Source organism: Sinohyriopsis cumingii, chromosome 7 (genome assembly GCF_028554795.1).
Source record: "Sinohyriopsis cumingii isolate HCF-2022 chromosome 7, ASM2855479v2, whole genome shotgun sequence".
NCBI classification, from domain to species: Eukaryota; Metazoa; Mollusca; class Bivalvia; order Unionida; family Unionidae; genus Sinohyriopsis; species Sinohyriopsis cumingii.
Genome location: NC_142967.1, coordinates 113,191,774 through 113,217,079, shown reverse-complemented (window position 1 = coordinate 113,217,079; position 25,306 = coordinate 113,191,774). Strand labels below are relative to the sequence as shown.

The window sequence follows — 25,306 nt, the reverse complement described above, 5'->3', positions numbered from 1 at the left end:
AGTAATCTTGACAGGCAATTGCAACTTTGAATCATTGGTATTTGGAACACTTTATTAAATCCCATGGGACGCTTATACCTAACGATCAGGAAGTCCAGGGTTCTTGTACGCTACTTGGTGCAAGTTCAGTTTTCATTTTTATCTCACTCCAAAGACTTTTCCGTATTCTGTTCCTTTTGCATGAGAGAGAAAGACAAAAGCACAGAGGATTGTGATGAAATTGTGTTCGATTTTTAATTAATTTAAAAGACAGGGATTGTTAATATATTTTATCATTATTTTAATACATCGCTAATTCATCACAGATTTAGAGAATATAGAAGATATGCCTACTGTTGAAACACTATATATATATATATATATATATATATATATATATATATATATATATATATATATAATAGGCGTATTAATGCGCCATGGGCGGAGCACATAAGTATTGCTATATCAAATTACATTATACATGCAATTAAAAAGCCATGATATTTTTAATGTATGTGGTACATATTCTCCACTCTTTGCTAATGCGATGAACAGCAGCACAGGTGCTACATCGACAAAAACGTTCCTAAATTTTACAAATTTAGCTTGCATATATCGTATCTCAGAGTGTGCATTTTGTCAAAATTTATGACTGTAATCGTACGAAAATGAGGAAATGAGGATATTTTTGTTAACATATTTCATGTGCGGGTTGATACTTTTTGGACCGCCCCGGTGACCTAGTGGTTAGAGCGTCCGCCTCGGATGCGGGAGGTCATACCAAAGACGTACAAAAATGGTCATAACAGTTCCCTCGCTTGGTGCTCAGCATTAAGAGGTTAGTGTTAGGACTGGTTGGCCTGGTGTCAGGATAATGTGACTGGGTGGGACATTATGCTACATGTCTGCGGCATGATGCCCCAGTGCTAGACATCACTATAAACTGTTATACTGCGGACATCATAGCGATATGACTGAAAAATTATTCAAGCTACGTTAAAAGTCCAAAACACACGCATACTTTTGGGGCAAAATCAATTAGAAACATAACAGAGAGGTTGGGATGTATCCTTGACAGACTTCAGAGTTTTCTTGTAAGAATTTTTGTTCCTGGTATTGTTTATTTCTACATTAAGGCGTACAATTGTGTGTGTAACCAAGGCAAGCTTGCAGACTTGCTATGTTGTAGACGCTGTATCCAATTTTCGAGTTTCACTTAATTTCGGTTTGCAATCGGCTCTATTAAATTCCCGTTACATCCATCGTTTTCAAATAAGCTTATGATGCGAAATAAAAATACTTTTTAACAATATGTTTTTCTATAGAAATTTAATCATGATTTTTTTTTAAAACAATGTGCACCGTTTGTCGTAGATTATTATAGGTATATAATGCTATATGGGCAACAAATATCAATAGCACATGCAAATTCAATCACTTGCTTGATTCAGGCAGAAAACCAATTACACCAAAAGTTTCAAGTCTATCTTTTTCTTTTTAGAGTTAGGTTTTTTTTTTTTTTGGCATTTCCTGATGGTACCTAATTGATTGCATGAATACACTCTAGGGAATCTGCAAAAGATGGATATATAGACCTGTGCATCGCGATGTGGAGGAAGGGAATGTAAAAGGCAGGGAGAAGAGGATAAAGAAGTAGAATAAAATGAAATATTGCAATATGGGTCTGAATATCACACATAATGACGCTGTACTTCCTCATTGGGAAAAAGAAGAAGTTCCAAATGTCATGTCGCCGCTTTGGGGATATAAATTTTCTCTGCTTTGGATAGTAGAAAGATTACCGTCCTCACCCTCTTGGTTGTTCTGCAGCATTTGACACAATAGACCATGATATATTACTTCACCGTCTCCGGCATGTATTTGGCATTCATGATACAGCCTTACTGTGGTTCAAGTCCTACTTGGTCAACTGGACATAAATTGTGTCTGCAAATGGAATACACTCCAGCCCAGTTGATCTACGTTGCGGTGTTCCACAGGGGTCTGTTCTTGGACATGTTCTCTTCATTATATTCACTCTGCCGTTCTCAAGTGTCGTAGATCATCATCTAGTGTCTCTGCAACTGTACGCTGATGACACCCAAATATACAAATCTAGCCACCCAACTGAAGTTGATGCTACTATCCAAGGTGTAGAGAGGTGCATTTCTGATGTGAAATCATGATTGACATGGAACAAGCTGCAGATAAATGATGATACAACTAAGGCCGTTCTGATCACAACACAAAGACTTTCTCATTCGCATCCTTTACGTCAAACAATAAATATCAACAACACCAACATTAAATTCACACAGTCAGTATGCAACCTAGGTGTTACTCTGGACAGTACTCTCATTCTGCACCAACATGTCATGAACATATATGCAAGGCTGCATATCTTGAGCTGAGACGCATCAGCTCCATTCGGAAATATATTTCCGTTGATTCCACTAAAACACTTGTGTGTTAACTAGTACTTTCAGGACTGGACTATTGTAACTCAGTTCTGTCTGGTTCATCTCAATATCTGCTCCAAAAACTTCAAAAAGTTCAAAACACAGCTGCTCGGATCATACTTAGAGTACCAAGATTAGAGCACACCTCCCCCCCTGCTCTGTGTCCTACACTGGATATCTATTCGATCCAAAATCAAACACAAAATTTGTTCTCTCTGCTACGTTTCACTGACGGATTCTAGTCCAACATACCAATCCGACCTCACCGATGCGTACACACCAGCAAGATACTTATGCTCCTCTTCTGACAATGGTATACTCATTGTTCCCACTATGAAAACAAAGTCATATGGACAGAGTTCATTTGCATACCAGGCCCTGCATCGTGGAATAAATTGCCCACGGAACTTAGACACAAAGACAAAGCGATCACATTCAATAGCGCTCTCAAAACTTATTTCGAATGCAAGAACAATCTTAAAGACCTAATATGTCCTACCTTAATTATTCACAGAATGTGTTTCTTTGTTTTCTAATGTCATGGTGTTTGTGTTTGTAATCATATCATAATATGTTGTTTTTTTGTTATCTTTTAGGTGTTATCTAATGTTGCATAGCTTAGGCTCCATACAAAGTCCTCATTATTATTAGTATTGTTATAAATATTCGCCCTCTGATATATTCCATTATGAGATATATAACAAACATAATATATACTTTCCATCCAACTGTATAAGGAAATTGCTTAAGGCTTGGAAAATAATATTAGAAGGACAAACAAACTACATATCTGTAAAATTACAAACTTACCAAAATATTATATAAGGACAATTCGTTATTAACGTGCGTTAAAAGCATTTATTACAGGTTTCGGATTATGGAGAAAATTTCCTTTGCTACAGTTCTACATGTTGCTTATACTGTTTACCGTGTCCGCTTTAATTAGTGAAAATGCAATGAACTGTTTATATATATATATATATATATATATATATATATATATATATATATATATATATATATATATATATATATATATATATATATATATATATACACACACATATATATATATATATATATATATATATATATATATATATATATATATATATTGACCGTGGTACCCATTAGACCTATCAAGCTAATACATGTCATATCTCATGGCGTTCTTATGGTTGTCTCCCGCAGACTTACAAATCTGACAGACCATCTGATACGTGCCAGTGTAACTTCAAACCATACCACAGATTGAAGCACATACTGCTGCAAAAACAAGCGCTTCCAAATTTGCAAACACTTGCCAGAGACATAATCTTCAGATGTTCGACAACAGGAATGAGCTTTATCATCAATCAAAAGTTAAGATGTCGAACAAAAAATGCAATCTCTTCTAACATGCTGAACTTGCATAACACCCTCTACCCACTGCACTAGCCGGACTTACCCGCCACTTACTATCCGTAACCAGCTACCCTCTGAGCTAGCTGAATTTACAAGCCATCAGCTACCCGCTGCACTAGCTGAACTTACCCGCCACCCGCTACCCGCTGAAATTGCCCGCTACCCGCTGAACTAGCTGCTCTAACCTGCCACTCGCTACCCGCTGAAATAGCTGAGGATACCTTCCACCCACTGCCCGCTGAACTAGCTGAACTTAACCATAACTCGCTACCTGCTGAACTTACCCACCACCCGCTACCTACTAAATTAAATGAACATACTCGCCACCAACTACCCACTACCCGCTACACTAGATGAACTTGCCCACCACCTAATACACGCTGAACAAGCTTTACGTACCCGCTACCCCCGTCACTATTTGCTGTCTGGTCCGACTGAGATCAGCTCCTTGTCTTATTGTTGCCAATTTCTAGTACCGTGACGCTATCTTACCTATTTCATTTCCCTGGTCGCTATATCACTGTGAAAGGCTATAACGCTTGGCAGGGCGGGACTGGCGGGATATAGACATATACATATAAAACATATACAACACCTAATCTATAAAATCTACTAAACCAATTTTTAAACAAGAAAGCAAATTTGTCGAGGCATATGAGTGGTCCTAAAAAAAGGGCCTTTTGGGTTTCTTATATTGTCATACAAATCCCAATATCTAATATTAACACACTCTGGTGAAAAAACAAACCACAAATATAATATCCACACAAGCGTACACAAACACACACTCTTTTCACACATATACACTCTCTACTATCCCGACAAACGTACGCGCATGCATACAAACACACAAAATCGAACTCTTCTATCCACACAAACAAACACGCACGCAAACAGACCCAAAATATATTATCAAAACCTCAATATATATTATCCCAACACCGGAAGTGGAGAAAAAACAAACCACAAATATATTATCCACACAAACATAAGCGAACGCATACAAACACACTCTACTATCCACACAAAACACACACAATACTTACCACACAAACGTACGCATATGCATACAAACACACAAACATACACTCTACTATAGTCACAAACATACGATCATGCATACAAACCCCAAATATACTATCAAAACCCCCAATATGTACTCTTCACACACCGAAAGAGGAGAAAAAACAAACCACAAATATACTATTTACACAAACGTACGCGAACGCATACAAACACAAACTCTACTATCCACACAAACACACTCTGATATCCACACAAACACACACTCTACTATCCATACAACCGTACGTGCAAGCATACAAACCAAAAATGTACTACAAAATACCCAATATATGCTATCCACATACGGGAAGGAGAAAAAAACACAATATCTAATATCCACACAAACGTACGCGAACACATACAAACCCCAAAATCTACTATCCACAAAAACTTACTCGCACTCACACAAAACTGATTTTTCTACATGGGCTAAGGGGATAAAGCCACAGGCTTCAGTTGCGGTGTGTCACTTCATGAGTGGGAGCAGAAATATTCCGCTTACCTGGAAAGTACTCGACGGTCTTGTCATTGTCACTACCTACCTTGAGTGGGACAACCTCAGTAATCTCTGGATTAAAACTTTACAAGAGAACATTTATGGTTTGCCTGTGGCGTTGAGAGAACGCATTAACCAAAAATTGGTCAAAATACAATTGAAATGCAAACTTAAAATCATTTCTCCATTTTTAAACTATCCTCTTTTCCAAAGTAAATGAGAACTGATTTTGGGAGGACACTGCTTTAGTCACAAATAAAATCGATTATATTAGCCACGATCTTGCGATTTCTGATTTTTGGAGTACAATGAATGGATACTTTACAAAAGAACATTCGTACTTTGCCTGTGGAGTTGAGAGAACACATTTACCGAGAGCTAGTCAAAATAAAAGTGAAACGCAAAGAGCAATTGCATCCGTTACGTCACCGATGTCTAAACCACTGGTAACTGAATGCTATAAGAGACTGATTCAGATTAAAGTGTTCCTGTGGTCAGACATTGATTAACTGCTCGTGGGCGAGAATGACTGGTTTGTTACTGATTGTATGTACTGCAAGGTATAATTACTGCAACGAATCCCAGAGGAAGAGTTAGAGGATTACCAAAATCATTAACACAACGTAAACTTAGTTCAAGAAGAAACGTCTGAACGGTGTGTTGTGAAGTGCATGTTAGCGACTAAACCATTTAGATTTGCCACTGGAGTACGATCATCTCAGTGCAGAAAGTAAACTTATTGCCTCCGACAAAAAAGAGGTATAAAAACAGGCTACCATGTCATGACCTTTGTAAGAGAAGGTACAGCAGATTCCATTGAAGGAAATCAATGAGAATATTCAAACTGTGGAGGATTACCAACTATTCATTACAAGAACTGTGCCTATTATTTTGGGATCGACGTGTGGTGTGTCTTAGTGACTTGCTTTCTGGGATTTCGTTTACCAGTCGATCCTTGTGGACTCTTTACGAACAGTACTTGCCACAAAATAAAGCATGAATGTGGTCCCTTTAAATGTCCACGAGAGACTCATCTTAAAAGTCTTGCGTTTTCATCTGGATAATTCTCTACCTCTTTGAAGATGTGTATGACGATGTTTGTGTAGCTTGTGACTTACACCCTCACTGGACAGATATACGTGACTAGAAAAGTTGTGGTTTCGAGTCATGGACCAAAAAAGTGGTATATTATGCCCAAGAGTTGTGATCTTCAATTCAAACGTCCAGTGAAAAAGTAACTTTTAAACCTGTGTTAGTGACTGTGCCAGAAGAAGAAGAACCCGTCACCGAGGAAAATCACTCCTCCAGACAGGACTGTCATGGACATTCCCAAAAGGTCATTCCGGGAGGATACATGTGTGACTATACTCAATGTAGAGACTGTAAGAACATTACACACTGTCCCTATGACACCTTTGTTAGCAAAAACATGTTGTACAAAGACTTGTTTATATTCCACTTTGATCGTTTTGTTGTGTATTTTATCGCTGTACATAAGCATGTGGCTTTGATTTATTTTTGTCTGTCGTGTTGTTCTATTTTAACTTGCACTAAACGTGACCTGAAAAAATTATAAAAACTCTTGTCTTGTCTGTTTTGCTTGACATTCCCTACACTATGTCTATCTCTACTGTCTATGCTCCCTCTTTCTCCACTTTTAAAGTCATCGACGAACAATTAGATCGTGCCAGTTGGAAAGCTTTATATCTTCACCATCCTTTTAGCATGTTAATTGCCGGACCTAGCGGTACAGCGGTACAGGCCAAAGCGAATTTGTTAAACGTTTGATTAAACATAAGCATCATCTGACTGATCGTCCACCTGTTGTGTTGTGGTGTTACAAAGAGTGGCAATCGGCGTACAGTCTCTTGAGAGAAAGAGAAAAAGAAGATTCCATCGTGTTTGTCGAAGGCGTTCCTAGCGAAGACGATGGGATCACGTGTGACCCCACTCAAACTGATATGGTCATCTTCGACGACATTTTAGGAGAAGTAGAAGAAGAAAAAAAAATAAAGTGTAGTTTACGCGCAAAGGGCATCATCGTAATGCCAGTGTTATTTACATTACTCAAAATTTGTTTCAACGAAGTAAAGGCCATCGCACCATCAGTATCAATGCTCAGTACGTGGTATTGTTTAAAAGCTCCAGAGATAAATTGTAAGTGCAAGTCTTAGCCAAACAGTTAGGAACGCCTTATCTCACACATGCTTACGACAATACCACACGCCTATTTATTCGTGGATTCAAAACCCACTACCCACGCTTATTTGCGATTTCTTACCCATCTGTTTCACCATTGGTGCCAAGACGGAGGGCCTGTCGTGTACCCGGCCCATTATTCGACTTAGCAACAACAACAATATAAAAAAAATGTATATAAAAATCTCGGGCACTTTGGGTCTGTCTCACACAGTGTCAACATGACGTCCCTTCGGTCTCATCTTCCTGTCAAATTGATTCGTGCCTTGCAATGCATTAGCCGCGAAAAAATCCACAAATACGTTCTCGTGTCTTAGAATTCAGTTTACGGTTACAGCACGTTATTTACTGCAAGGCATCATTCACATTCCACGTCAAACCCAGCGCTTTTGTTTGAGAGAAACAAAGTAGCATTCACACAACTGGCCGATCCTCGTATCGACACTCAAATTAAAAAGCAAATCATTTTGAAACATGGAGGTAGCGGTTCTCTAGGAGGTGTCATCATTCGTTTCCTCATAAAATGGGATCCCAATACCCCCAAAGTCCTCCCAAAGAAAACACCACTTCTAAGAAAGACAAACAGACCCAGGAGAAGAAAAGAGCAGTGGTGTCAAGACCAGGTCACAGCAACACAAAACAGAAAAGCCTACAGAAAAATAAAAAGAAAAGCCCACAGAAAAGAATCCTATAAAACAGCTTCTAACCGCAAGAGACCACCACCTTCAGATACGGTGACCGCGTCTCCAGTAGCCTCAGGTTATTCCACTTCTTCGTTGCTAGTGATGCCAGCCAAACCCAATTTGACACCCGTTCTTCCTCAGTTGATGAAACAATGGAAACCCACGTCTCCAAGAACTTCTTCAGCGGTGACACCCTCCTCTTATTTAGCTTCAGCAGCAGTTTCTCACAAAGTACCTGCCTACAAAATCAAAGTCCAAGAGAGATCCGGCATGTTACAGGTTGTTTTGGATTTGTTCAAGGTAGAACTGTCGCGATTTAGTCCGTTGCGAACCCGTCCACTGCGTGTGATGCCTGTTGTAACGGAATTGTGTATGATTTATATAAATATGTATATCTTGAAAAAATTCACTCGGGTTTCATTGCCGCGTACAGCCGAGGGTGGTATAATTTTTCGGCTCTAGTTATTTCAAAATACTGAGCGAAACTCAGACCATGCTGCATGTGCGAATTGCATGCAGCGGGAAAACCTAAGTACCTACCTGTGCATATCTGTCACAGCTAGTGTACATATAAAGCAAATTTTCAATAACCAAATTACATTACGACGAGTCTTGTCAGAAAGCTTACTCCTTTACGGGAGCAAATCTCAAGTTGTAGAGGTAATGAAATTTAAGTATTCTTTATTACTATTCGTTTTATATAACACAATTGTTTCATGCTTTAGATGTTTTAGAATTTATTCTAAATTCTACAGAGAGTCAATACCTAGGTTACACAACGCCATATTAGAAATACTATAGTCTGGTTCGAGTTAGCTATTTGTTGTAACTGAACAGACAAATTGAAGTTAATTATACGCTGCATGCATTGAACGATTGATGTAATGGGTAACGAAATCATGTGCGCGCATACGCAACATATAACAACGCAGAAGTACTTAACCGTGTCATATGTACTACACGGTTTAGTTGTTATAATTTTAGCTGCCTTATGGCATGCCTTGTATATTGGTTGATGTGGAGTCGCCAGCTGTAGAGCTGCCTTATACATGCCTGCCATGCCTTATGCATCGTATGATGTGGAGTCACAGAACTCTGTGTGGTTTCGTGTGACGTATGCGCTGTGTCTGGTGACGTTGGTTCGGAAGAGTGTACTAGTGTTCTCAATGCGAGGGACAAAGGCTTCGAACCATCGGGTCTGTGTTGAATGTGAGGGCTCTCGAGGGATCCTTCAACAGACTGAGAGGGGCGGACCATGCGTGGGCGTTTCTCTGACCACTGACTAGAGCGAGTGGAACGGGTGTTACATTTTGGACGTCAAATGGGCGCCATGATAGTTATATATACTGTATTCGACGTTGTTATTTTCACTATTGCTATCTGAGCAAATTTTCATTCATTCCTATTACAATATCGTTATATGAACGATCGATAGGTTCATAATTTAATTCATTCCTATTGCAATATCGTTATATGAACAATGAATAGGTTCATAATATGATGCATTTCAAATCGTTATTTAAACGATACATTCAAATTTGCATGCATTTCAAAATCGTTATATGAACGATACAATAAAATTCACTTGCATTTCAATATCGTTATATGAACGATACATTCAAGTTTGTTTATATAGGGGTGTAAATCGTATACTTTTATTGTGTTGATCGGTGATAGGGCTTAATTCGCGTTTGTTTGAAATTCTATTTGTTAAATTCATGTTTGAGTATTTTGTCGTTGAGTTAATTGTTGTTGATAGTTCAATGTTAGGAACTTTATAATTTTTCTTATCTTTTTGTTTATAATGGTGTCAGATTTGTTAATATTTAATTTGGGTTTATAAATAAACATCTTATAAACGCAGTAGCCTTTGGTGTTTTCCCTAATCCAGTCCCAACCCGGCTTCATCTCGTGATACCTGTCATTAAGTTGATACGACGTAAACACAATAAAAGGCGATGCATTCATTCCAGTGATCATCAACGCCCAAATATGTCCCCTCAAATAACTCCACACCACCCTCAGGCCAAAACAGGAAAGAAAATGAAACGGCTGCCTCCCAGTTAAGCCAAATATTGGGATATGTTGCATGTCCTGTCCAAAGCTCATGCAAAAACAACTCATTCAAACAGCCTCCAAAGACGTCGTCGATACCGTATGCGAATGTTTGAATTTCTTGAAAGGCACGATACCTTTGTCTCCACATCAGAAAAAAATGCTTAGCCAAGCATCAACACGTTATTTTTCAAATGGTTCAAAAGAAAATACCCATTCGTCAAAAGAAAAAGATGTTGGTGCAACGCGAAGGAATTGTACTCATGTTGTTAGGACCCTTGCAGAAAGGAATATCGGGAACAGTGCAGGGAGGACTCATGGGAGACATATAAAACAGGACCAAGAAAACAAAAGGGACCTCTGGAGTTAAAAGATCTTAGACGTGACCATTGGAATCGAATGGAAGGACGAAAACTGCCTTTTGTGTCTTACAAACAATGGATTGAATATCATCGGTGGCAAGAACAACGAACCCGGCATTTACCTTCCAATCCTTGTTTGACCGATATGTCCCAGTTACAGCACCAATCGCAATGTTGATGACTCTCAAAAATCCGTCCGAAACAAAAAAATCGAAAAGGCATGATCAGCTGTTCCACTGACTGCAATTCTTTCACCAGAAAGCTGTAGACGAAACAGCTCTACCGACTCTGAAATATTGTATGGTTCTGATGAAACGTCCTTCACCACCACCACCACCACCAGTGGTCAAGACAGACGCAGTGCTACGAATGCCTGAGGAAGAAGAAGTCTTTCAAACACAGCGAGCAGCTCCCATTCCTAGTAAGATTTCAGCGTCCCTGTTGACCCCTTTCCCCACTCACTAACAAGACTAACTGAAAGCTGGGATTAAAAACATTATGTCCACTCCTCCTTCGACAGAAGTCAAAAAGTAAGAAGGAAAACCAGAAATGAAAAGAGAAAAGACCAAAACCATCCCATTACCGATACTGACCTCGACTAATACTCCCGTGGTTCATCGGACACGAAAAACCGTTTCCAAACCACCATTTCGCCCCATCCAAAGTAGCATCAGTGAAAAGAAGGTGTTAGCTAGCATTTATTACGATCCAGCCCATCCTGCAGGTTACGGAGGAGGTGCGAAATTGTATCGTGCTGCTAAAACCCGTCTGAAAAGTCTCCTTTTACCTCAAGTGTTGCGATGGTTACAAGAGAAAGCCCTTTACACAAACCGTTTGTATGGATAGTAGATATTGTGTTTTCTTCTCCTCTTCCGTGTGGATAGTAGATATTGTGGTTTTTGATAGTATATTCTGGGTCTGTATGTGTTCGAGTTTCTGTGTGTGTATAGTAGAGAGTGTTGTTGTGCGAGTGCGCGTACGTTTGTATGGATAATAGAGTGTGTGTGTGGATAGTATAATGTGTATTTGCATGCGTTAGCGTACGTTTGTGTGGATAGTATGTATATTTGTGTTTTATTCATTCTCCTCTTCCGATGTGTATATAGTATATATTGGTGTTTGTATAAGAATAGAAGAAAATCAAAGGCCATTTTTAAGGACCACTCAGATGCCTCGAAAAAATTGGCTTTCTTGCCTAAACATTCTTTTAGTCGATTTTATTCATTTGGTGTTGTATATATTTTATATGTCTATGTATATATCCAGTCAGTCCCGCCCCTCCAAGCGTTATAGACTTTCACGGTGACATAGCGACAAGGGAAATGAAATAGGTGAGGTGACGTTATGGTACTAGACATTGGCAACAATATGGCAAGGAACTGACCTCAATCGGACCAATCAGCAAATAGTGACGGGATAGCGGGTAAGTTCAGCTATTTCAGCGGGTAGCGGATGGCATTTAAGTTCAGCTAGTCTAGCGGGTAATGGTTGTCGGTTAAGTTCATCTAGTTCAGTGGGTAGCGCGTGGCGGGTAGCGTGGGAAGGTTAAGTTCAGCTCGTTCAGCGGGTAGCGGGTGGCGGGTAAATTCAGCTAGTTCAACGGTTGGCGGGTAGCGAGAGTCGGTTAAGATCAGCTAGTTTAGCATCTAGCGGGTGGCGGATAAGTGCAGCTAGTACAGCGGGTAGCCGGTAACGTGCAAGTTCAACTCGTTCAGCGGGTAGCGGGAGGCGGGTAAGTTCAGCTGGTTCATAAACTATTCCAATAGAACAATGATTGGCCCGGCGGGACATGTAACTGGGTAGAATGATTGGCGGAGCAGGATATATCACTTTACAGAACGCCTAGTGCACATTGATACTAATGACCAGTACCGTGACATCACCTCACCTGTTCCATTCCTATCGTCCTATATTAGTGGTAAGTACCATTGTCCCTATACACACCCAAGACCTTTTTGACTGAGATTTTCATTGTCCCTATAAATATTGTCCCTTTTCAGGCCCACGACCTTTTTGACTGGGATTTGCATAGTCCCCAAATATCCCCGCTTTACTACTAGTGTAGAATCCATACGTAAGAAAATTGAAACGATACTGCACTTGAAAACTCATGGGAAGTTCGGCCTAAATCAAGCATAAACCTACTTAAGGCAGTCCAATTCTACAGACAAAAATCAATGTATTCAACGTAAGCAATTTTTGAGATAATAATTACCCAAATGAATAAAATTTGTACACAAGGAAATATCGCTTATTATTATTATTGTTATTATTATTATTATTATTATTATTAGTATTATTATTATTATCATTATTATTATTATTTTAACTCGTGCATTATCCCACTACACTATGATCGTGATATATTACCTTAGTACCCCTTAATGTAAATTGCCAGGATATATTTTTTATTGAGCATAGATGGAGCTGAGTTTTCGCCACGCACGGTGTCCGTCCATTTCTCTCACTGTCTCTCTGTCTCTGTCTGTCTGTCTGTCTGTCTGTCTGTCTGTCTCTCTCTCTCTCTGTATATATATATATATATATATATATATATATATATATATATATATATATATATATATATATATATATATATATATATATATATATATATATAATGTGTGTGTGCGTGTGTCTCTGTAATTTTCTGTTTTCAGACCATTTATCTAATTGTCCTTCTTTCTTTCCTTCCCGTATTATCCTTTGTATATTTCCCGTCATTTAAACATGCAGTAGTCTAGGATTTATCTTGGAATTTGTCTTTAGTAGATGTACATTGTTTCTATCACTGATGAAGAGCTTGTTGAGCTCGAAACATTGGAAAACCGTTTTGTAGTTGCACCGTCATTAATTTTTGGGGTGATTCTTTGACACATGGAAACAAGTCAAGGTAGTGCACATAGTATAATTATTTACCTTCAGCGTTTTCTTCATAGTCATGGTCATTTTCAGAATGAAAATTATCAAGCATATACGTATCAGGTGATCTGAAAGAAATATCGAAAAAAATAGTTTCCTTTTTTCTTCTCATTTCTTTCATTTTACAAATACACAGATACAGATAAATGTTAGTAGAAAATGGGGTCACCCTAGGGACAATGGGACTTAGCATTAAAAACACCCCTGGGTCACTCTAGGGACAATGGAAATTTAACATGGCGAAAAATCGTGGGTCACTCTAGGGACAATGGGAATTTAACATAGAGTTTGGGTCTGTCTAGGGACAAGGGAAATTAACATGGGAATAGAGTTTGGGTTTGTCAAGGGACAAGGGGAATTGAATATGGGATTTTTTTTTTTTAAAATTTTTTAAATTTAAATTTAAAAAAGGGTAGGCAATTGAAAGGCTATCTCTTTTCGAGAAATATGGCTGGCCCTGAAAAGGGCCTTTGGGTTTATGTTAATATTAATATTAACATAGATGGCATCTGTCACATCTTCTTCTTCTTCTTCTTAAACTCCTTCTAACTGCCGGTCCATACACAAGTACCCTCTTGAGACATCCTTGTCTTTCTATGTAAACTCTCCTCATCCATTGACTAGTATCTGTCCTATCAACAACAGTCCACTTGGACCTGACATACATGAGCATGTCCGTCCTAAACATCATGGAAGACACAAGCGTAGAAGATTGCACATCGGTCCACATCTTGAAGCGACGAGAACAAGTGAATCAATGCACTGAACTGCGCTTATTTATAGGTAGGGGTAGGATTGAAACGGATTGAGTTCATTCACCAATCCAAACACGCGTTACAAAATCCAGTCAGCCCGCATCCAATCCGAAGAGAGCAGTCTGTGACGTCAGTTGGTCTATATAGATTCGCTAGCGCTTGTGTGCAGTCAATCTATGCGACAGTGATTCAACATGACGGAAATTCAGAAAACGATCCATTGGGGTGCACCAGCAGGGGAGACCGCCCAAGGGAACCCGGACTTACTTTCAGAAGAGGTACATTGGGATTTTGTGGATTTTCTTACCTCGCAAGAATTTGTTCCGGAGCCTTCGTCTCATTCTTCATTACCGCAAGTGGAGAATTTTAGACAGAGACAGAAAGAAGAATTGGAGAAATTTATGCAACGACAAAAGGAAGCGGAACAAGCTTTTCTCCTACAGCAACAGCAACAGCAACAAGAAGAGGTAAGAAAAAAACAACAGCAACAACAGCAAGAAGAAGTAGCAGCAAAGAAACAAGAGGGTGAAAATCAAACGGCTGCGGTACTGTTGGACATTTTAGCGGAGTTAAGAAGTCTGAAACAAATGTATCAGACTTCTTTATCACGACCGAAGAGAATACGACCTTCCCGAGCTAAACACGCCAACCCTGTGACTAAGCCTATCGTACCACCCTTAGTGATTTCAACCCAATCATCAGAAGTAGGCCTTGGCCGTGGCAAAGGCTTAAGGCAGTTAAAGTTGATTGGTTAAACTCACTCCTACACCATAAAGAAAAAAGGCCCTTTTCAGGGCCACCCACATTTCTCGAAAAGAAATACAATTTCAATTTGCCAATAACTCAAACAAAAAAAAACCCCACCCATTTTACCCTTATAGTACGTGTCTGTGTGTGAGTGCGTGAGTGTAGCTTCTTATTTTAAAATCACAACTCAAAGACACTTACCTTGTATCATTAATGTATTCTTTTATCCATAGTTACAATCCAATTCACAATTCACAACACTTTAATTAAAAGTTCATTGACTTCTTCTGTTTCCTTGTTTAGTCTCTCTGTTTTTTGAATTTTTTCACCGTCACACTCTTTTCCTCTTCTTCCTCCTCGCTTTCTTCCCTTCTTCTTTTTTTCTCCTGTTTCTTTTTCTTCACCTGTCTTCTTTCTTCCTCAGAAGAATCCCTCTCTTCCTCTGAAGAATCCCTCTCTTCCTCTGAAGAATCCCTCTCTTCCTCTGAAGAATCCCTCTCTTCTTCTGATTCCTCTTGTTTCTTTTTTGGGCAATCTGGAGACCAATGTCCTTTTTCTTTACAATAATAACAGGTATCTTTACTTTTGTCTTTTTTAGCCCCTGTTTTCTTTCTTTTTTGACGTTCTGGACACTCTGAATACCAATGCCCTTTCTTCTGACAGATATAGCAAGTATCTTCACTTTTATCTCGAAAGGAAGGAGAGCAGTCCGTCGGCTGGTCTGAAGAAAATTTTCTAATGACCCCTCGCAAAGCTCTGATGAAACGTTCCATCTGGGTAGTCTCTTCCATCGTTGTGCTCGGCTTGAGAGTGAAATGAATAGTGAAAGGACAAGACACGCACCCTTTTATATACGCTGGTCTGCCATGACTATAAATTAGTTTATGCTGTTTACACTTGAGTCATTTGACGTTTTGCACTCAAGATGAAACGATCCCATTCATTCGAGAAGAAAGAAGAAGAAGAAAGTAAGAGGCAGAAACGTGATCTATCGCCTCGTACCAGAGCTGAAATCTTGGCACAAATTCATGCCAGTGATTTTGAAGAGGACATGAGTGAACCAGAATTTGAAACCTCTAAACCAAGTTCGTCACCCTTAGTCAACCCTTAAAAATACTATTCCATTCGAGAGACGGAAAAGCGCTCCTCTAGAAAATTTAGAACCACGGCTTACACCTACACGGTGAAGTTTAAAGATTTCAAGGCCGACGTACCATTGGAGAAAGCAGAAGGGTTTATCACCGAGATGTGGGATTCTTTGCTCACCGCACTCAAGCGACAATGTCAACCCAAAGAAGACGATCGCTTGACACTATCCATAGATCACGACGGTTTGAAATCCCTTGTTTGGATCGTGTTTAGCAGACCCGCAGAACTAACCCCTTCCAAAATCATGCACAAGATTCAACACGTACAACAATCTAATGACCAGTTTGACATCGCCGATGGTAAAGCCACACTGAAAATGGCTCACGTCTCTCTTCCTCAAGGGACAGGACGTAAAAAGGTCTTATTGGTGGACGACCTTCGCAACACCAAAACAAGTCTCGTCCGAATTAACAACCCTCATGACCAGATGTGCTTAGCCCGTGCCATCGTGGTGGGACGAACCTATGCCAACAAGAACTACACGGGCCTCTGTTGTTTCGAGGCCAAGATTTTAAGGACGGAAAATACATTCATGTCTATCATCACGATGGACATTTCGATACCATTACCACTATCACCGGATTCCTGGGATATGTTTATTATTGTGAGAAATGTGACTATGGTTATAATAATCGAGAACAACACAAACATTGTGGATGGAAATGCCCAGGATGTTTAGCCTCTCCACCCTGTCTGAGCGAAGAACCAGTGCCTTGTTCAACTTGTCTGCGCACGTGTGTCAGTCCTACCTGTTACCAACAACATTTGAAAACACGCGGTTCACAGAAGAAATGTGCTTGTCAACTGCTGAGAATGTGCCCTGCCTGTGGACAAGGCATACGTACCAATAGTACCAAGGCACACGTATGTCGAGGATAGAAAAAATGTCACATTTGTCACCACATCGTGGACTTGGAACACGAATGCTACGTGCAAAAATGCCAACCCAGGAGAGAAAGAGGACGGTCACAAGAAGAAAGGCAATTTCATCTTTTTCGATTTCGAATGCATGCAAGAGACCGGCATTCACATTCCTAATTTCTGCGTGGCTCATCGAGCGTGCGAGAAGTGCATTCAAGAACCTATCTTCAGTCATTGCCCTCACTGCAGCAAGATTCCTGGAGGACGTGAAAAAATCTTTCGGGGACCGAACACGTTAACCGATTTTGCCCAATGGGTCTTAGACCCCATCGACAAGACATGGAGCCAAGAGGACATCGAACGTTACGGAGATTGTCATCGTCATGCCACGGTGATGGCTCACAATTTCTCCGGATACGATGGACAGTTTCTTTTGAGATACTATACGGAACAAGGCACCGAACGTCCTAAAGTGACTTTGAACGGAGCCAAAATCATTTTCATGCAAGTGGGACAAGTACAGTTTAAAGATTCGATGAACTACTTGGCCATGCCTTTGAGGCGAATGCCAAAAACGTTTGGAATGACAGAAATGGCTAAAGGGTACTTTCCACACTTTTTCAATACGGAAGCCAATCAACACGCCGTTCTACCCCATTTACATGAGGCTCACTATTACGACCCCGACAACATGCATACCGAACAAAGAGAAGCTTTCTACGCTTGGTACCAGGTCACGCCTCGGACCCTTTCGACTTTCAGGAAGAAATGCTAAAGTACTGTCGTTCCGACGTGGACATTTTACGACGTTGCTGTGGAAAATTTCGAGAACTGTTCATGGAACACGGAGGGGTCGATCCTTTGAAAGAAGCTTGCACCATTGCCAAAGCGTGTTCCTTAGTGTATCGACAACGATTCATGCCTGAAAACACCGTAGCTGTCATCAGCCCTCAAACGACCCACTATGTCAAGCGTCAATACTCGGTCAAAGCCCTACGCTGGTTACATTACTTGTGCGACAAGGAAGACAAATGGATTCAGCATCCCGCAACGGAGGGGGTGAAAAGACCATCGGAACGTATTCGGTCGATGGCTGGGACTTAGAAAACCCCAAGATCGTGTACGAGTTTAACGGCTGCTTATTTCACGGATGTCCCGTCTGTTACCCTGACAGTAGCACTAAAAATCAGTTTTTACAACGAACCATGGAAGACTTGTACCAGGCCACTTGTCAGCGGCGCCTAAAGTTAGAACAGCAAGGATACCAAGTGGTGGAAATGTGGGAACACGAGTACGATCACCGTATGAAAACCGATCCCGAGTTTAAAGGCCTCGTGGAAAGTTACCAGTTCATGGACCGGTTGAACCCGAGGGATAGTTTGTACGGAGGAAGGACCAATGCCACCTGTTTGCTGTACCAAGCCGACGAAGAGAAAGGAGAAGAAATCAAATACTTGGATGTGTGTTCGCTGTATCCCTACATGTGCAAATATTGTCCCTTTCCTGTAGGGCACCCGCGATTGCTGACGGAACACATCGACCTGAAAAACATTCGACAATACGAAGGCTTGATCAAGTGTAAAGTTTTGCCTCCCACGAACCTATACCATCCCGTCTTACCTCACCATTGTCAAGGCAAACTGATGTTTCCCTTGTGCCGTGCTTGTGCCGAAACGTGCAACCAGGACCAACCTTACCATCACAGCCAGGAAGAACGTGCCTTGACGGGAACCTGGGCCAGCGTGGAATTGTTCAAAGCTATGGACATGGGATACCAACTGTTAGAAGTGTACGAAATTTGCCACTTTCCCAAGACACAACAGTACCACAAGGGTGACCCTACTCAGAAAGGCATTTTCGCCGACTACGTGGATGCCTTTTTGAAACTGAAACAAGAAGCCAGCGGCTATCCTTCCTGGTGTCACACTCCCGAAGACCAAATACAATTCAAAGAGAAATACTACGAACAAGAAGGCATCTCTTTAGACCACATCGAAAAAAACGAAGGCAGGCGATCGTTTGCCAAAGTGATGTTAAATTGCTTGTGGGGTAAAATGGCACAACAACCGTGTTTACCCAAGACGGAATATTTGACAGAACCTTCCCGCTACTTCCAGATGATTCACGACAAAACCAAATACATGAAACACGTGGACGTCGTTCGAGAGGATTTGATCTTGGTCAGTTACGAAGAAGATCTGGACTTTGTACAAGAAGACCCTTTTGGAAATGTCATCATTGCGGCTTACGTGACAGCTCATGCTCGCTTAAAATTGTACGAAGCTTTAGAACTGTTAGAAGAACGCGTCCTGTACTTTGACACGGACAGTTGCATTTACATCCATCACCTAATTCAACATCACCCTGACATCGAAGGAGACCGTTTAGGAGCCTGGACAGACGAGCATCCCGACGACAAGATTCTAAGTTTCGTCAGTGGCGGCCCCAAAAATTACGGCTACGAATACCGGGACAAACAAGGAGAAGTGCACACGACGTGCAAAGTGAAAGGACTGACTCTGAATCATCGTACCAGTCGAGTGGTCAACTTTGGGGTATTGAAAGAAGCCTTGCAATCGGGAGAGGATGGAAACTTTAAAGTGACCACCTATCAACCGAACAAGATTGTACGTTTACCCACTCACCACATCGTCAGTCGACCCTTGGAAAAAGTCTATCAAATTGTATACCAGAATCGAGTGCGACTTCCCAATCACTTTACGTTGCCGTACGGTCACGTCGGTATTGGTCTGTATATAAAAAGGAACCCTAGGCAAGATCGATAGTTCATTGTTCATTGAAGTAACTTACCATGTCGTTGACGAAGAAGAAACCAGATTGGTTTGGCTTTGACCCAAGAGGTGGCCCAGTTTGCACGAGAGTTATTCAAGGAAAAAAGTTACTTTTCAACCCGTGTTAGTGACGGTGCCAGAAGAACCCGTCACCCAGGACGGGACTGTCGTGGACAGGCCTGAAAGACCCTTTCGGGAGGACACTTGTGTGACCTTACCCCCTACTATAGAACTGGTTAGAACTTTACCCAAAACATCTTGTACAGACACTTGTGTTTATTCCATGTTCATGGTTATTATGTGCCTTTTATTCTTGTACTTAAGCCTTTGGCTTTTATGTATCTTTGTCTTTCGTATTCATGTTTGAAACATTCAATACACGTGTTCTGAAAAAGTATATAAACTCTTGTCTTGTTTGTTTTCGTGTCACAAGTGACATTTCTCACACAATGGCTACCTCTGCTGTCTCTGCTCCCTCTTCCTCTACTGTCAAAGTCATCGACGAACACTTAGATCGTGCCAGTTGGGAGGTTTTGTATCTTTGCCATCCCTTTAACATGCTCATTGCTGGACCTAGCGGTTCAGGCAAAACCGAATTCGTCAAACGTTTGATCGAACATAAACATCATTTGATCGATCGGCCACCTCAACGGATCGTGTGGTGTTACAAAGAGTGGCAATCGGCGTACAGCCTCTTGCGAGAAAGTCAAGGCGATTCCATCGTGTTTGTGGAAGGCATTCCTAAAGAAGACGACGGTATCGTCTCTGACTCCCGTCAAACCCATTTGGTCATTTTCGACGACATGTTAGGAGAAGACGAAGAAGAAATTAAACTGTGGCTTACGCGCAAAGGGCATCACCGTAATGCCAGTGTCGTTTACATCACCCAAAATTTGTTTCAACAAAGTAAAGCCCATCGCACCATCAGTCTCAATGCGCATTACGTGGTCTTGTTTAAAAGCCCTCGAGATAAATCGCAAGTGCAAGTCTTAGCCAAACAGTTAGGAACGCCTTGGCTGACTCAGGCGTACGACGATGCCACTCAAACGCCACACGCCTATTTACTCGTCGATTTGAAACCTACGACTCCCGAGGATTTGCGATTTCGTACCCACTTGTTTCACCACTGGTGCCAAGACGGAGGGCCTGTCCTGTACACGTCTCCTTCCTCGACTTCATTTCACTCCCCATAAAAAAATCTATAAAAACCTCAGATCCTTTTCGTCTGTCTCACACAGTGTGAACATGACGTCCCTTCAGTCGCATCTTCCCGTCAAATTGATTCGTGCCTTGTATGGCATCAGTCGAGAAAAAAATCCACAAACACGAGCTCGTGTCTTAGAAGCTAGTGTCAAAGAAGTCTTACGATGGTTCACGGTGACGGCACGTCATCTACTCCAAGGAATCATTCAGATTCCTCATCAAACCAAACGCTTTTTCGATCGAAACAAAGTCGCTTTGGTCCAACTGGCTGATCCCGGCATCGACACTCAAACCAAAAAACAAATCATTTTGAAACCTGGAGGGAGCGGTACTCTAGGAGGGGTCATCATTCGCTCTCTCTTAAGATGGGAACCTAATGCCCCCAAAGTTATCCCCAAGACAAAAGTCCAACGAAGCCCCAAGAAGAAAAAGACCAGGTCCCCAAGGAGAACTTCTCCAGTGGCAGGACCCTCCTCTGACCAGACACCACCACCCCGGAAAAAGAAAAGAAGCCCCCAGAAAAAGAAACAGGGAAAAAGTCCCTAGAAAAAGAAAAGTCCACAGAAGAAAACTAGTCGCTAGAGAGGCACTTCGGCCAGGACGCAACCTTACACTCGCAAACCACGATCTGCCACGGCAGTGACTGCGTCTCCGGCATCCTCACGTTTGTCCACTTCTCCGTTGATGACACCAGGAACTGAAGAGTACTTGGAGACGTTGATCACGCCAAGAACTTCTCCTTTGATGACCCCCAAAAGAACTTCCCCAGTGGCAGGACCCTCCAATTTAGTGGCAGTGGCTGCTGCTCACAAAGTACCTTCTTCCAAAATCAAAGTCCATGAAAGATCGGGCATGTTACAAAGTTTACTGGATTTGTCCAAGCAAGAACTGGCTCGATTTAGTCCGTTGCGTACCACTGCACGACGTGTTATGCCTGTCCTCAAACTGATACGACGTGAAGACAATCAGTGGCGACGCATTCCAGTATAAAAAAGGCCTGTGACCGAGTAGGGTATCAGTGTTTTTTTGGTGCTCCTGAAGACTCAAAGATGTCACCCTCCAGAAAACCCAAAGGAAAGAAAAGGAAAGGACTGCCACCACGTTTAGCCAAACATGGGGACATGTTATCTGTCCTGTCCAAAGCTTCTCCACCCCTACGAAAAAAACTCATTCAAACAGCCTCCAAAGAGGTCATCGATACCGTGTGCGAATGTTGTTTGAACGTTTTGAAAGGCACGATCCCTTTGTCCAAACACCAGAAACAATGCTTAGGCAAACATCGTCACGTTCTTCGCCAAATGGTTCAAAAGAAAATTCCCATTCGTCAAAAAAAGAAGATGTTGGTCCAACGTGGAGGCATTTTGCCTCTCTTGTTAGGCCCCATACTGAAAGGAGTCTTGGGAACCATGTTGGGAGGACTGGTGGGAGCAAGATAAAAAGGCCCTTGGAAGTCCCAAGATCTCAGAATCGAGCAGCAGAGGGGGCGAATCGGACAATTGGCTGAATCGTCATTTGGTTTAATTGATACTTTCTGCACTCAGCGGATCCAGCGTCGTCAGCGCCTGGTAAAAGAAAAACGACGACGTCCACGGGGGCGGCAAATGGACAATTGTCCGGAACGTCATTTAGTTTAATATACTTTCTGCATTTTCGATCCATCGTCGTCAGTGTCCGGTAAAAAAAGCGCGACGAATACGTGGTTGTCATTGCCCCCTCTGCTGCTAGGAGTTACAATGGAAATTATTTACAATTTAACCGAATATTTGGTCAAGTCCGATACGATATCGTGTCCGAGGATCATGTAAATTTATCGTTACAAATCCATGTGGGGTCGACTGAGCATGACTAAAAAAGTTTCGAAAAACATTAAAGTCCATGTCACCGCCGCACCCCTCCTGCTGCTCATGATCTTACAAACAGAGTGATCACTAACTCCTCCTCTTGTAGATCAATTAGGTTATTTGACTGATCGGTAAGTCTGAAATTAATTCTCGTTAAAAACCGATTATGGCATCGCATATAGACCGGATTAATCGGACTCTCAATAATTAAAAATCCCGGAGGGGCTGTTGGTTAAAATGAATAAAGGATATACCCCTGTTCAGCCTGATTTGATTGCTTGGTATTCACATGATAACTCCCTTCGATAACATCACACACTAGATTGATTGCTATTACCGATGTAATATTTACGTTGTATGGAGCAATATGCCTACCACCCTCTCCGTTATCGTGTCTGAGGATAGTTGATGGGCCGAGAAAATCATTAAGAGATTTTCTTAGTTCTGGCGCGTTGTATTTTGGAAACTTGACATCGGGTAAATCGGCTTCTGTGATATTATACTCGGTTAGGAATTTTTGTTTATTATCATCGCTGTTAACAGATATTGTTTTAACGATTCGTTCATTGATATATTCCATGTCTGATATAAGTTGATTTAACACCTCAACGTGTTTTCGTGTTTTTGTTTTCCGTAGCTGTTCTAGTTGTGATTGGTAATTACGATTAATCTCGGTAAAAGCACCAGTGATATCATTTAAATTAACTGTGACCGTGGCGGACGATTCAGGAGTTTCCTTATACGGAAAATACCATTGCATGGTATTCCTGTCTTGAAATATAAACCTACTGGGTAATAACGTGTTTTTTATAATAGACAAATCATCTCGATACCCGGGGTTAATCTCATGATACGATTGCGCATTCGTGTGCAAGTCTGCGGTGATTCCATGAGGTGGATTCTCAGGCCATCCTAGTATGGTTCTTATTGAACTGTTATAAATATCAACCATATACCCCGGTGTGCTTATTTCAATCGTCGACGATAACGTCGGTTCATGAACCGTAATAGCTATTTTTGATTCCTTTGTGGTAATCGATTTTATCCTGCGTTGAAATTCTTTATTGATTTGTTCTATTTGGTATGACCAGTTGGTATTGAAACAGTTTTCCAGTCTGGGGTCCCATCGGGTTTATTTGTCCATGCAAAAACCAGCGAGTTGTTAGGTTGTTGTCCGTTAAATGCATCCGCTCGGATATTAGGCCAACTGTGATATATTCGCAATTTTGCCAGGGATATTTCCTTCACTGGAACCGATGATGGGAAGTTCACACTGAATTCTGGTTTCGTTGATGTTATCGATATCATACTTGTTTGTACCGGAGTGGTGTTCTCCGCGATCCGTTGAAGTAATTGAAACCCTTCGGGGTTCAGCGACATTATTGTTATCAGGTATTTTGTTTTCAATTTCTAATTTTGACACTGCGGAGTTATACAATTGCGTCATCGTGGAGAATTCAACGTCGGATATATGCGAGTCATCAATCGCGTTTGAGATCAGCTCGGATAATTTCGAGTACGCGTTAAATACTATTTGATGTTTTATTGTATAATCACGAATTTTTTCTGAGAACACGATGATAGTTTTTTAGTAATCGCGGTTGCAACCCCGGCAACTGTTGTCGCCGCGGAAATCGCAATTGGAATTGCAATCGGAGCAATCATTGTAACCGACGATAGTATAATGCCGGCTCAGGCCATCACACCGGACACCGAATACACGGTGACGTCAATCGCGGTTACCCTTCGATGGTATTTTTTTATTTTTCTATCGTATTGTTCCAAGCGTGTTTTTAGATCCGCGGCGTATACCCGCACAGTATCGTATCGGTAGTGCGACGGGGAATTCATTATCAAATATGTCATTGTTAAATTAATCAAAACCTGATTCGAGCTCCTCTCTTCTAAGATGCGATACGAATTCTAAACACCATGCGATCTTTGCTCTAATTACGATATCTCTAACCGCTACGAACGTAATAACGTGTATGTAAGGTGCATAGGCAAATATTAATATCGCGGCGGAGGTGGTAAACTCTCTTCCCACTCCTAGTATATTAAATTGTTCCCTAGCAGTCCACGATAGTCTGTAGATACCTGCGATCCCATTGGTATTTATGGTAATATTAATATTAGCGCCCCTTATCCAATCTAGAACACCACTGTCAACAACATAGACGATATCTTTAATATGTTCGGGGAGTCTATGTGCAAGTTTTAAGTATGAGAGCCGTTGGTTGATGTCAGAAAACGTTTTAATTCCAGCTAGGGTTGTGTTTCCAAAGAATTTATCAACGACGTCGCTAGGGGTTTTTTGTTTACCCATAAATG

The 25,306-nt window shown here is 41.1% G+C and overlaps 1 protein-coding gene across 1 annotated transcript in view; it reads right to left on the bottom strand.

The window, feature by feature from the left end:
* LOC149795951 (uncharacterized) overlaps positions 1-25,306 on the bottom strand; it is a 79,958-nt gene that overhangs the window by 29,247 nt on the left and 25,405 nt on the right. Inside the window, exon 6 of the mRNA XM_089963900.1 lies at positions 13,625-13,695. Within this exon, the coding sequence (XP_089820026.1) occupies positions 13,625-13,695 (71 nt within the window). The remainder of the gene's footprint in view (positions 1-13,624; positions 13,696-25,306) is intronic.